General features: G+C 37.7%; 1 protein-coding gene across 1 annotated transcript in view; it reads left to right on the top strand.

Moving 5' to 3' along the window:
• PLA2R1 (phospholipase A2 receptor 1) overlaps nucleotides 1-15,043 on the top strand; it is a 118,757-nt gene that overhangs the window by 35,907 nt on the left and 67,807 nt on the right. Inside the window, 6 exon segments of the mRNA XM_065931620.1 lie at nucleotides 467-640; nucleotides 4,840-4,953; nucleotides 5,441-5,584; nucleotides 10,008-10,202; nucleotides 11,325-11,482; nucleotides 14,448-14,546. Of these exon segments, the coding sequence (XP_065787692.1) occupies nucleotides 467-640; nucleotides 4,840-4,953; nucleotides 5,441-5,584; nucleotides 10,008-10,202; nucleotides 11,325-11,482; nucleotides 14,448-14,546 (884 nt within the window).

Below are 15,043 nucleotides of genomic sequence, written 5' to 3'. Positions count from 1 at the left end.
AGAGACTCCTATTTCTACTTTATCCCTTTTAGTCTGTCTAGTGTTTTGGTATTTGCAGGGAAAAACCTTCTGAAACAGCATTTGCATCTATCTTAAATAAATATTTCAATTCATACAGTTTTCAGTATAAAGTTCTGTCTGCTTTTTAAAGAATTCTTATGTTATTTTCACAAATACTTCACTTATATTTACGTCTCTTAAATGGCTACTATCATTTTCTCAGAAAAGGTCAGAGCATCTTTATTGATAGTTTCTTGAATTTCCTTTAAATCTTGAACAAGTTTTACCATAAAGTGCCAATGGGAAAACAATACAGATATTTGTCATAAAGACCTAATCAAGAATAGATAAGAGCACTGAAGTTTTACAAATTACAAGTTGAATTCATGCCATTCAAATTAATCTCAAAGGATATCACTGTATAGATATAATAAGGTTATAATGTTCTAATGGATTTTGTTTTCAGCATCCACAGAGGTGGGCTGTGATGCAGTCTGGGAGAAGGATCTCCATTCACGCATTTGCTACCAATTCAACATGCTTTCCTCCCTCTCCTGGAGTGAGGCTCATTCTTCATGCCAGATGCAAGGAGGTGCTTTATTAAGTATTGCAGATGAGACTGAAGAAAATTTCGTAAAGAGTAAGTAGGTGTATAATGCACATTGATGTCGGTACAATTAAAATGATGTTTACAATTATGTCCATGTATGCCAAGATGTCTTCTGGAAAAAAAATTCCCTTGGAAAATATTCTTTTATTAACATGGTCCAAAGTCACACCCAGAATTTTAACCTGAACCCTGGGCCATTCCATCTGACACCTGGCCATGTCTCTCTTGTCTTCTCCACCTTGGAAAAGACATGTTGAGGTCACAGCAAGGGACCTAGGAGAATCTGCAGCTCTAACAAGTGAATATGGGAGGCTTCTGAAGTTAAGTCTGAATTCCTCCTTTGGTGGTAGAGATCTTAGCCATTCTGTTTCCATTAATAAATATAAGCTGTTTACTAATTAAACAAAATCTTACCTGTCTGTCACTACGTGCAGTATGTAGTAGGCTTTCCGCTGGATGCCAAAGAACTTAAAATTTGATTGGAAAAGCAAAGGTACACACATGTTAACTAACACTATAAAATAATAACATAAACTGTCAAAAGAGTGCTAATGAGCTGGGTCTTGTTTTTTTTCACCTCTCACCTAAACTCTCTTCTTACTTCTCTTTTATAGATTAAATGTTTGTAGATATTTACATAGAGTAATTTCAATTTTTTTGGAAACATTTGAAAGTGTCACAAAATTAGCCACTTTCATGAAAAGTTTCTGACTTTTTTTGAAATTATATTGCACATATTTATTCTAGAATAACAATAATAAAATTATTCTAGGATCATTTTAAAAGTTCAAGTATACAGAAAGAAAAACAAAAGAAAAATCTCTTATAGTTCCACAATCCAAAGATAGCCATTTTTTTCCCTGCAAAATCTCACATAAATGCATGTATGCATACATCCACAGTATCTGTGAAGAATGATATTGGATAAAAACATGAGGCAGTTGTGCAGAGGCTAGGAGCTGGAACCAAAGAGCCCCCTGTGTGGGTTTGAATCCCACCTCCATCACTTACTAGCAGGGCTAAAAAGATAATTTAATCTCTCTGTGCCTCAACTTCTCCCCTCTAGCAAATGAAAATAACAACAATGCCTACTCTTTGGCAGTGTGGAGTACACGTCATAGTGCAGGTGAAATTTTAGAAAAGTGTCTGGCACACATAACAAACACGCAGTGTGTATTGACCACTTAACAGCAACTATGGGTACAAATGCTTATGTAATTTACGTGTATAATGAACATCTGTCCATGTCTAGAAATAAAGATCTACATAATAAGTTTCAGTGGTTACACAGCGATCCAGGTTAGTGATAATATATTTAGCTAATCTCCAATATTAGATAGGGATAGGTGGATAAAATTCTTTGTTTTTATTTCTTTTTTTATCACTATTGAAAACCATCCCTGCACATACCTTTGTGCAGAGATCCCCAATTATTTTCTGTAAGTTTTTAGTAGTGGATTCACTGGGTGGAAGGGGAAGCACATTTTAAGGCTTTTGAAAGTCATTAATACCTTCCAGAAGAATGGTAACAGATGCGTGAACAGTATGTATCGGTCGCTTTCCCCACAGACATGCAGAAGTGGGAAATTATCATTGAAACTCAATTTGAGTGAGTCATATTGCAGGAAAACACCCATTTCCAATATCAATATTAGCCTTTACTGGTATTCATAGAAAACATTGTGTACTATTTATGAATTTATAATTGTTATCTATTTCAATTGCTGGAATATCTAATAAGAGGTTTTGGACTTACTCATCAGACTTGAATACAGATGAAATAAATAAGATATGTCAGAGACTTTGATTTAAATACCACAATTTTGTGATTAGATTTTGGAGATTGTTTGGAAAACTTAAGTTTTTTCATAAAGATGGAAGCTTGTTTTGACTAAGGTATTTTTTAATTATGAGAATAGTCTACTGTTTGCAGACTGTAGTCTACAAACTACAAAATAGTCTACTGTTGTGAATTGCTGATGAACATTAGCCGTGTTACAAGGAATTATCCAAGCTGCCACAAACGCCAAGAAATAGCCAAAGAAATTTAAATTTGAATTCATTATTATAGAATTGTGAGCCCATTTACTTGTGAAGCTAAATAGACTATTTTTGTACTTTTAAACACAGCTTATAAATTACACAATGATTTTCTATGTATTGTTAGAACAGAGAGGTTATTCAAAATAACTCTAAGATAAGAATAATTAATACTTAAATATTTTAAGTAGATTCCCTGAAAGCATCACTTGGCACTTGCCCCAATATGAAATGTGGACATTTTTCCATCTTATCAATCCATCTTCCATTTTCCCTTTTGTTATGATGACACCAGATGGATGATTTAATCAAATGGTGGTCTTCCCAGGTGGCTCAGTGGTAAAGAATCCGCCTGCAAAACAGGAGACTCAGGTTTAATCCCTGAGTTGGGATGATCCCTTGGAGAAGAAAATGGCAACCCACTCCAGTATTTTTGCCTAGGAAATCCCATGAACAGAGGAGCCTGGAGGGCTAGTGTCCATGGGGTAGCCAAGAGTCAGACATGACTTGGCAACTAAACAACAACAGCAACGAAGCTTTTGGAAGGACTAACCAAATAGACATTACGAAGAGACTCATGTTTATGCCACAGAACCTTGGAAGGGCAGGGCCCATGAATGTTACGCTGTTCAGTGATTTAAGGGATCTCCAAATTATAAAACACCTTTTTCTCTTTCCTTAAAGGTTTAGGTTCTTCTAGTTTTCCACTGTTGTGTTGAGATGCCCTATCACAGAAGGCTCTGGAGCCTTGTGATGTGAATGCATTATCTTTGCAACCTGGGTGACCATGCAATTGATCATCCCAACTGAGACTCTTTTGAGAGTAAAAGGGACTGCCATTAATATTTACTCTGGAACTACCAGCATAAGCCATGAATTTTCCAGGCAAACTGGGACAGTCACCCTATTTATAACTCTTATCTGTCAGAGTCTCAGTCTCAGGCAGGGTCTCTGCATTTGGCTCAGAAGAAATTGAGTTCTGAAGCAGATGAATCATAAGGGATCAATGCCCTCCTTTATAGATGAAAAGATTAAATGGCAACATTTAAAAATGTTGCACAATTAGTTACTTTCACTAAAGCCTTTGACACTAGTTTTTTACCCCAGATTTTATAGCACAAGTAGCACGTATTTATTCTAGAATAATTTTTAAAGTTCACATACACAGAAAAATCAAAGAAAATTTTCTTCTAATTCTATAATTTTGATAACCATATTTTTCTACACAAGCATGTCAATGCACATGTTTCTATGTAGCATTTATAACAAAAATGACATTGAATTTAAAAGGAGGAACTGTGGCACAGTAGTTAGGAGCAGAGGCCACGGGGTCAGCCTGCCAGGAGACACTCTCCCACCTCCAGCTGAAGAAGCATTTGCACAGCTCATGGCCCTACCTGCTGCTGATTGCTCTGGATACCCTGGTCCCTAGGATGATGCTCTCCTCTTGGCCAGACAGCTCCCACTCCTTAACTGGGGAGCCATCTCCCTGCTTGCTTCAGCATACCTTAAATTTGAAGACTTGCCTCCCAACACTAGTAATACTTAATCTGCTTTCCTCTCCCTTGCCAGATTCCTAAAAAACAAAAAAGGTCCCCTAAATTGTTCAATGTTTTAACTGTGAAATGTTTCAAGGGTGGAAAAATTATGAAAAGTGGAAAAATTATGTCTGTGTGCACACATACCCATTATACAGACTTAATAGCATTTCTTCCTATTCCTTTTGTTCAGGCCTGAGGTGGCTTCAGCATACTAGAGCCCTGAGCCTCCAGACTGAGGCCCCCAGACACACATGGCAAAAGAAGGAAGACAGAGGGGCACTTTCTAGGACTGGCCCTGGGCACTTTCTCCTTCACGCTCTAGAACCCTCAAGTGCCTGAGTTCACACAAGTCGGATGGTCTCAAATTTGTAACCATGAACTCGATGGATTGATGACCGCTGAGAGGCAGCATTCCTGGGTGCCTAGATTAAGCACTTCGCAGCTGCTTCAGTGAGCCTTAAGGAAATTGCCGTGTTTCTTAGGCTGGCTTTTTTGACTCTGAACCACCAGGGTGGGGTTTAGTAGCACTCAAACCCCTTTTTAACACTGATGGAGTTAATTTATGAATCCATGCTCCAGGAATAGGCAAACAAGAATTAAGTGTAATGTTAATTTTGTTTTTGAAACTCCATATTTCTCTTATTTCAGAGCACTTGGGCAGTGAAGCAGTGGAAGTATGGATGGGTCTGAATCAACTGGATGAAGATGCTGGCTGGCAGTGGTCTGATAGAACACCACTCAACTATCTGAACTGGAACCCAGGTACCTGCAGCGTTTTGCATACCTTTGACTGGGCAACTCACCCCACAGCCTAAATAGCAATATTTCCCATGTACATATACAACACGTTATTGTGAAAGTGGCTTATAAGTGTTTTTTAAAGCCTGATTGAATTTCTATAAGGCATGCTTTTCCAAACAAGAAATGGAGGCCAAGAAGGTAAGCCATTTAGCCAAGGTTTCAGAAGGATTTGTGTCAAAGCCAAGATTCTAGTCAGTTGTTTTAAAAATGGCAACAGATTGAAAAATCTCTCTCTACCCTAAAACAATAAAATCAGCTGTTTCTATCTTTGGGAAATCATTTCATTGTCATGCCTAGACTTCAACTGCAAAATCATAAATATACTATCTTACAGAATTACTACATATGCCAAAGAGAAAGGTTGTCTCCTTGATGCTAAAACTACATTTCAGTATATATTAAACTGCTTTTGCTTCTGAGAGTAAGTATACAAACATTGTGTTTTCAGAAATAAATTTTGAGCCATTTGTTGAATATCACTGTGGAACATTTAATGCATTTATGCCAAAGGCCTGGAAAAGTCGGGATTGTGAGTCTACCTTACCCTACGTGTGTAAAAAATATCTAAATCCCACTGATCATGGGCAAGTTGGTGAGTGTTTCTATGTTGTTTTTATGAGTTGTTTGCTTGTCCTCTCAATATATTAAAATTCCTCTATTTTTTGCTAATAATTTATAATTTAAACTTAGCTAAAACTAGTCTTTATACAAATAAAACTATGTAATGAGTTAAGATCTGTTATTCCCAAGGCACCATGAATTTAACAAATGCATTTAGGTTTTTACTAAAAACTAAAGCAGAATAACCTAAGTATAGAAAATATCTTCTCCCTCTCTTTTTAAAAAACTGGCATTCTTACTCATTCTGCTTAGAAAAATAAGATATGCTTCCTTTTCTATTCTAGTTGAGTTTTATTTATGATTACCCTAGAAATTAAACATATAAATTAGAAAATAGTTTTGTAAAATTCTTTACTTCATTGATCTCCTATCATACTCTGTATCTCTTATTAGTAATATTTTCTCCTCAAAATAACAAACAAAACTTTTAGGTGTACCTAAGACTTAAATACCACATAATTACAATCTAGTACCTGAAGCCCAGTTACTTCTACTCTTAAGATCTATTACTTCTTTTTAAAGTAATTGGCCTCCAACTAATAAAATAAAATTAAAAAAATAAAATAAAAAAAAAAAAAAAAAAAAAAAAAGATCTATTACTTCTTTTTAATTTTATGGGATTAATGTCTTAACTCAGTAAGTAGAGATAAAAATATAGCCATTTTTAAAAGAATCATTGCCAGCATAATTAGAAACAATTCTTTAAAAAAAATTTTTTTTGTATTTAGAAACAACAGTTCTTTTTCAGATTCTTTTCCATTATAGGTCATGACAAAATACTGAATATAGTTCCTTGTTTTATACAGTAGGTCCTTGTTCTTTATCTATTTTATATATAGTAGTGTGTATCTGTTAATCCCAAATTTCTAATTTATCCCATCTTTCCCCTTAGTAATCATAAATTTGTTTACAATGTCTGTGAGTCTATTGTCAATAAGTTCATTTGTACCATTTTTTTAGGTTCCACATATAAGTGATATAACATATTTGTCTTTGCCTGACTTACCTCACTTAGTATGAAATTTCTAGGTCCATCCATGTTGCCACAAATGGCATTATTTCATTCATTTTTATGGCTGAGTAGTATTCCATTATATATATATATATATATATATATATATATATATATATATATATATATATATTCCATCATCATATATATATATATATGCATACCACATCTTCTTTATCCACTCATCTGTTGATGGACATTTAGGTTCCTTCCATGTCCTGGCTATTGTAAATAGTGCTGCCATGAACATTGGGATGCATGTATCTTTCTTAATTAGAGCTTTTGTCTTTTTTGTATATATGTCCAGGACTGGGATTACTGGATCAAGTGGTAGTTTGTTGGTCCTTTATTGTACCGGAACCTGGTGGTCCAGAGTCGACAATAAGAGAGTGAAAGAAGGAAAGAGGCTAATATTCCCTGGGTTACGCAGCTGGCTTTCGCGCTCCAGGGAATCAGCCAGAAATCTATTTTATATATATATAATAGATATATATATATAGAGAGAGAGAGAGAGAGAGAAAGACACGGCGACCCAAGCGCTGATGGAGCAAAGGTGTTTTAATCAACATGGTGTGGGCATATATACTGTCTTACAAGGTAGTTATTCTCAGCAAAGATAAAGATTAAAATTCCAGACTTAACAAAACATAAGGTGATCCCTACTAAAGAGAGAGAGTTGTAAACAATCACTTTTTACCATATGGTTCATAAGAAGGAAGAGGGTACTTATCACCATATTGAAAAACTAACGAAGGAAATGCCTGGATTCCTCAGCCCCGGGAAAGGCATGCCTCTCCTCTTAATTAATAAGGACCAGAGGATTCCTGACTGATCCAAAACAGCACACAGGAAGCCTCCTGTTAAATGCTTCCTGACAGTAGTTCTATTTTTAGTTTTGTAAGGAATCTCCACAATGTTCTCCATAGTGGCTGCACCATTTACATTCCCACCAACAGTGTAGAAGGGTTCCCTCTTCTCTACACCTCCTTACAATTAAACTTTAACTTTTATTTTCCTTTAAGTAGCTAAATCTAAAGATATTATGGAATGTGGGGGTGGGTAGAAGAAGCACTTCATTTTTTTCTCTAGAGATTTTTTTCATTATGTCAAAAATGTGTTGACATTGCTATGGCTATTATCATCCTGTCCCTCCCTCTTTTCCTTTCATTTTCTTGCCTCAATTTCTTCTACCTTGATTTTTTTTTCTTATGCCCTCCTGCTGTCCTTCTTTTCTTCTATTTTATTTGCTGTCCTGATCTATTAATTGAGGTCAGAAGACCAGAAATAATGACAGTTAGGCTAAGTTTGTTTGGATTATTTGGTGGTGTTTCAGGTCCAACAAATACTTTTAATGATCACATCCAGTATCTTCAGACTGTGTATCCAAGGTCCGCAGGTTCCTTACTTGTCTCCACCTTTGCATCAATCAGAGAAGTTCCCATGTTATCTTTTTATCTTAGTTTTAGGGTGAAATTTAGGTTCATTTTTTAAAGGGGTTCTGTGATTATGTTTTTAGGTTGATATTGATCTACCTAAATGTTCTAACATTCTTCCACTGTGATTCTAATCTCTGTTAGAGACCTAGAAGCAATTTTGAAAGAATGTCTTGTTTCCCAAATTAGTAGTGAAGTTGTTTCTAAGTTAGTGCTGAAGGGAGGCACCCAGTTGTAGGTAATGTGAAGTGAAAGTCATTCAGTCGTGTCCAACTCTTTGCAACCCCATGGACTATACAGTCCATGGAATTCTCCAGGCCAGACTGCTGGAGGGCATAGCCTTTCTTTTCTCCAGGGTGTCTTCCCAACCCAGGGATGGAATCCAGGTCTCCCGCATTGCAGGCAGATTCTTTACCTGCTGAGCCGCAAAGGAAGCAGTTGTAGGTAATAAAAATAAAGTAAAAATGCTGTCATCAGCCTGGGGCAAGCTCCTGGAACAAGACAGTCAAAATGCACACATACATAGCTGCCTTCCCTGCCAGTGTCAAAGCATCGTGGCACTGTTCTCCTGCAAGTTGAACCCAGAGTCCATTTGAGCCCAGAAAGACCCCAGAGGCACTCAGACTGACCCACAAAATGAAAGCTATTATCTCTGCTCTAGAGAAAATGGCCAGAGAATTTTGAATTCTTTTCAGCTGAGAATAAATATCTATCCCCGCACCTAATACTGTGTATAAAATCCTTTAAAAACCATTTAAGTTGTGTTTCATAATACTCCTCTTTCAGTGTAAAAAGACTTAAATGGCAGCTCCAACTGCTAAATTTTATATATTTTTAAATTTAGTTAATTTATTTCTTTATTGAAGGATAATTGCTTTACAGAATTTTGTTGATTTCTGTCAAACCTCAGCATGAATCAGCCATAGATATACATATATCCGCTCCCTTCTGAACCTTCCTCCCATCTCTCTCTCCATCCCACCCCTCTAGGTTGGTACAGAGACCCTCTTTGAGTTTCCTGAGCCACACAGCAAATTCTCCTTGGCTTTCTATTTTACATACAGTAATGGAAGTTTCCATATTACTCCTTCTGTACATCTCACCCTCTCTTCCCCTCCCCCCATGTCCATAAGCCTATTCTCTATGTCTGTTTCTCCATTGCTGCCCTATAAATAAATTCTTCAGTACCATTTTTCTAGATTCCATATACATGCATTCAGTTCAGTTCAGTTCAGTTCAGTCGCTCAGTCGTGTCCGACTCTTCATGACCCCATGAATCACAGCATACCAGGCCTCCCTGTCCATCACCAACTCCCGGAGTTTACCCAAACTCATGTCCATTGAGTCAGTGATGCCATCCAGCCATCTCATCCTCTGTTGTCCCCTTCTCCTCCTGCCCCCAATCCCTCCCAGCATCAGGGTCTTTTCCAATGAGTCAACTCTTTGCATGACGTGGCCAAAGTATTGGAGTTTCAGCTTCAGCATCAGTCCTCCCAATGAATACCCAGGACTGACCTCCTTTAGGATACATGCATTAGCATATGATATTTATCATACAACCTAAGCGAGAGTCAGGGTATTTTGACTCTCGCTTAGGTTGTATGATCTTACGAAGTCTCCTTAACCTCTTTGTGCCTTAGCTCATCTGGAAAATAAAGCACTGAGATCCATTAGACCCTAGTTCTAGATCACAGTTGGGATCGCTTTGTGCCTTAGCTCATCTGGAAAATAAAGCACTGAGATCCATTAGACCGTAGTTCTAGACCACAGTTGGGATCCCTCTCAAGTCTGAAGACCTAGAATGATATGGTTTATAGGTCATTGTATCATATGCTTCTGTTTTTCAAGTTTAAAAAATAATCACATATTGATGGTGATTTATATTGTGGGAAATAAGTAATGTTAAAATAATTGTGGAAAGTGACATTGTTTTTTGTTGGTTCAAAAAGAAAATGATGTTTGGAAATATTATGCTACACACTGTGAGCCTGGCTGGAATCCCCACAATCGTAATTGCTATAAGCTTGAGAAAGAAAAAAAGACCTGGAATGAGGCTTTGCAGTCTTGCCAGTCCAACAACAGTGCATTAATAGACATAACTTCGTTAGCAGAAGTGGAATTTCTTGTAACCCTCCTTGGAGATGGTGAGTGCCAAGTGTCTTTGGTTTAAGAGGTATATACATAGTAACTCTCTTTATTAGTAAAGTTGACAAGAAATTAAACTATTTTAAAGTGATTCTTTATGGCACATACATCTGAAATTCCTGAATAATATCCAGGCATGCAAATTCATTGAATTTTTACAAAATACATATTAATAAACTTTGTAATATCTCACATATGCCAGATAAATTTGATGATCGGGGGTTTGGGGTTTTCTTTAAAGAGGAAAGGTAATTTCCTAAAACTTCTAATTAAAAAAACTTGAACCTGTAATTTAGTATAATGGGTATTAGACAGCAGTAATGTGGCCATGTAATCCAAGCAATAAAGGAAGTTCCTAACAAAATCATTGAAATCATTGACTTCAAGTAAATTTTTTTTAGTGGAAAGAATCCTCAGCATCTACTGTATGGCCCTTTTAATGTTAGGTTTTAGTTTGGAGTGAAAACCAAACTCCTTCTGTCATTGTTCCTCACTCTTTGCACTGGGATTGAAAGAATCCTGTGGCTGCCTCCATCTCAACAAGTCACCGGACACTCTCCCAGCTACCAATGGTCTTTTCAACCCACCTCGACTGGAAAGCTTTATTTTATTTACTTTTCCAGACACCCCATTTCTCCCATTTAATGCTTGTAAGAATTTCTGCTCTTTTTTTTTTTTCCTGGTCAAAAGGAAAAAAAAACTAAAGCTAGACATTATTAAAAGTTTTGTTTTTTTTTAAGTGCCTTTTCTTAATTCAATCAACCTTCCTATTTTCTCTTATTAGAGGTAGAAGAAAAACCAGACTTTTCAGACTTACTTTCCACACTGTAGCACAAACTAACTAGTGTCCCAAGAATCTGATTAGCTTAAGCTTTGTCCCTGCACTGACTTTTGCTGTCACTCTGCCTCACTCATAAGCCTATATTGAGCAGATCTGGATAGATTCAGGGGAGAGAAGTTTAAGCAGGTGTTTTATACCAAAACTTTAAACAGGTTTCATTCCATGAAGAAACAAAGGAGCAATCACATGCAAAGTGGTATATATTGGTAACTGCCCCTCTGTGTTACTGCCTTTACAGATTCTAGGATTCTTGTAAGTAATTTACATTAATCTCTTGCAGAAAATGCATCAGAAACATGGATTGGTTTGAGCAGCCATAAAATTCCTGTTTCCTTTGAATGGTCTAATGGCTCCTCGGTCACCTTTACTAATTGGCACACACTTGAGCCCCACATTTTTCCAAATAGAAGCCAGTTGTGTGTCTCAGCAGAGCAATCTGTAAGTTGATTCGTTGTTCAATGCTCACTTCGCTGAACTTGTATTGAGAGCAACCTGGGCCAGGGACGTGGGACGTGGGCTGTGGCAGAGACTAACACAGACACAACGCCTCCTCCTCGTGGGGCTTCCACACTAGGCAGTAGAACACAAACGCAGTGCAAACACATGGTGGCTGTAGTTGTGGTGGTAGCTCTGAGGACGTAGGTTCAAGATAATGAGAAATTTGGGTTGGGACAGCTTCTTCAGACAGGACAGTCAATGAAAGTTCTCTGAAGAGGTGACATTTAATATAGGACCTGAAGAACAAAAAAAGTCTCTTGAAGAGCAGGAGAACATTTCAGGCAGGGGACCCCAAAAGCAGACCAAGGCTTGCCTTGTCTGATAATCAAAACAGAGACCTGGGTAGTATGGCGGTATGAATGGTGAAAGGTGGTAGGAGATAGAGCAGGAAGAATGAGAGAATGTGAGGCTTATAGGCCTGGGATAGGAACCACTAAAGGGCTTCATGGAGATGAAGGCATGATCTGATTTACATTTTAAGAGTAACTGTGGCTGCTCCACAGAGAACTGATTGGTGGTTTAGTCGCTAAGTCGTGTCTGACTCTTGCAACCCCGTGGACTGTAGCCTGCCAGATTCCTCTGTCCATGGGGTTCTCCAGGAAAGAATATTAGAGTGGGTTTCCATTTCCTTCTCCAAGAGATCTTCCTGACCCAGGGACTGAACCCAGGTCTCCTGCACTGCAGTTTCTATACCGACAGAGCTACCAGGGAAGCCCCAGAGAAATGATCAGAGAAAGATAAAATAGAAGAAGAAAGACTGGTTTGGAGGCTCTTCCTGTGGTTGAATTAGGGTAATGAATGTGGAGACAAGAAGACAGATTCAGGGATCCTCTGTAAGACAGGAATTGTTGCTAAAATAGATGCAGAGGTGAGAGAGAGGTGGGTTTTTGGCTTGAGCACCCACTGTTTTGGTGGATGGTAGCACCATTGACCACCCGGGTGAAGATGAAGGGAGGAACCTGGGAGCCAGGAAATTACTCTGATCGTTTTTAAACTCCATTATCTTCTTAGCATAAAAGGACTTCAATAATGTGTGTAACCTCTTTGAAAATTGTGAATTGATGGAAAATCTTGCTCTTTTCCTCAACATGAATGAAACGGTCCCAGTAACCTTAACATCACACTTACCCTTACTCTAGTCTCTCATTTATCTAAAACCTCTGATTATACAGAATTTGTTTAATCTCAAGCTATTTGACGGTGTTTTTCAAAGTATGTTTAGAATAGACTTAATCTCTTTGAACAGAAGGCTGCTGAATTCACTGGTGGAGTTTTAGGAGGTAACTGGGATCTGAGCAATTTATAAAATGTTACTTAAGTAGCTTGACAAAGTAACTGTGCCAGCCAAACTTGGGAAATGCCTAAGCACTTATTCTTATGACACATTCCATTGCTATAGCTTTCAAGGCTGTCACAAATACATGCAGTTACAATGATAGTGCTCAGGCAGTGTTTCAGGGTCACACTTGGTGGAGGCAATGACCTCTCTAAATGTTTGTCTTGGGTCTAACTCTCCTGAAAGCCACTATAGTATTTGAGGTTTTATTGGTTTATTAGTTTTGATATAATTAAAGGTGACCTTAATTTCCTGTTGACATTCTCCTTTTTCATTTGACAGACGTGAGTATTCCACTTAGCATATTCACAGAACAGGAGCCAATTTGGACAGAGAAATTATTCTTAAGAGAGAAAAGATAGGTACTAACATCACTGGATGTGTCAGGACCATGCTGCTGTAAGTGTGGTATTTTGTGGCCCCCTTTTAGCAACTCAGTAGCTGCTAAAATAGTAGATACATAAAAAGTAACATTCATTTCTTTGAAGTTGAGCTCAGTATGAATGTAATTATTATAATTAACTAGTTACCTAAGCATGGTTGATACCTCAATTTGAATCTGAGAGCCTAGGAAACAATCCATTCCTCTGTCCATGCAGTAGTTATTAAGCAACTACAGTGTGCCTGACACCATCTTAGAATTGAATGGTTTGCTGGAGATTCCGTGGGAATGAGCTACAAAGCTGCTCTTATGGGTTAAGGTGTCACCCTCCTATATAGTATGTTTCTGAGGGTCATGGAAGAGCTGTCTATTCACCTAAATCCTTGCATGCCTGAGACACTAAAATTTCAACTCTGTGGTTTTAGTCTAAAGGTCTGATTGGTGTTAAAATAAAAAATCTCTTGACAGGATAAAATTTTAATCAGTTAGCAGTTATTGTATTTCATTATTAATGAAGGATATGAGAACAGCCTTCAGTAGAACTAAGAAAAGACATGCAGGCAGCAGCCTATTATTAAAAGAGGAAATGGAGTGGGGCTTTGGAAAATTCGTGAAGGGTGTTGGCGGTTGAACATCAAGTTCAGCTATGATAATGTTATCTAAAGTGATTCATGGTGCCTTCCAGGCATTTCCCCAGCATCAGGGAAGCCCGAAAGCATTCAGTTTAACACCTAGAAGTGACTGAAGAGAAGCAGCAGCATTATCACTTGGTCAGGGAGATAGTTTCATCCAAGTGGTTCTCAAAGTGTGGCCCCCCAGACCAGCAGCATCAATATCACCTAAAAACTTGTTAGAAATGCAAATTCTCAGGTCTCACCTAACTTACTGAATGAGACACACGGACCCAATCATCTGTGTTTTAATAACCCAGGTAATTTTGGTGAACACAAAAGACTGAGAATTGCTACCTATCCCATCTTTAAAAAAAAAAAAAACCAAAACTGAGATCAGTTTAATGTAAAAGCCAAACCTCCCTCTTATATGTCAGGAATCAACCCAAGATCCTAACACATTATGCCATGCTGAAACACACATTATTAATCATATTTTAATCCAAAATAATTAACGCTGACTATCATCATCAGTAATGGAGTGCATTCATTCATGCTGTATCATTTTCCCCCTAGGAGGGACACTGGAAAGTCAAAAATTGCGAAGAAAGACTTTTTTACCTTTGTAAGAAAGCAGGCCATGTCCTTTCGGACACTGAATCAGGCTGTCAAAAGGTAAGAGCTGTGAACACTGCAGGGACTTCATAACTAGAATGATTTATCCACCATCACATTAAAGTGAATCTCTTTTTCCTGTCTTTTTCCTCTTTCCCCTCTCTCCCTTCCTTCCTGCTTTCCTTCCCTCCGTTTTTTCTGAATGGGTTATTGCAACAAATCAGATAACTATCAGCTAGAACCACTCAAAAGATTTACGGCCCTGTGAAGGATTGTCTTAGCATCCTCTGCCAACCAAAACAAGTGTTCTTTTGAGATAAGAAATGGAGATGATCTTGTCATACCATCTTTACAAACAATGCTGTCACTTGATGCCCTGTCTCACACGTGACTTTCATTGTCTTCCAATGAAGACTATCAGAGTGAAAGCAAAAGCCTTTCTTTAAGTCAGAGTGACCTTCTGCACTAAGAGTCCCGCCTTCTTTTCCACTTTTCTTAATTTTGAATAATTGAATAAAATACAATAACAAAGAGAAATGTATGCTTGCAATATATTA

The sequence above is a fragment of the Muntiacus reevesi genome, chromosome 3 (genome assembly GCF_963930625.1).
Source record: "Muntiacus reevesi chromosome 3, mMunRee1.1, whole genome shotgun sequence".
Lineage (NCBI taxonomy): Eukaryota > Metazoa > Chordata > Mammalia > Artiodactyla > Cervidae > Muntiacus > Muntiacus reevesi.
The sequence above is the reverse complement of the archived record's forward strand: the minus strand, read 5'-3'. Positions and strand labels throughout refer to the sequence as shown.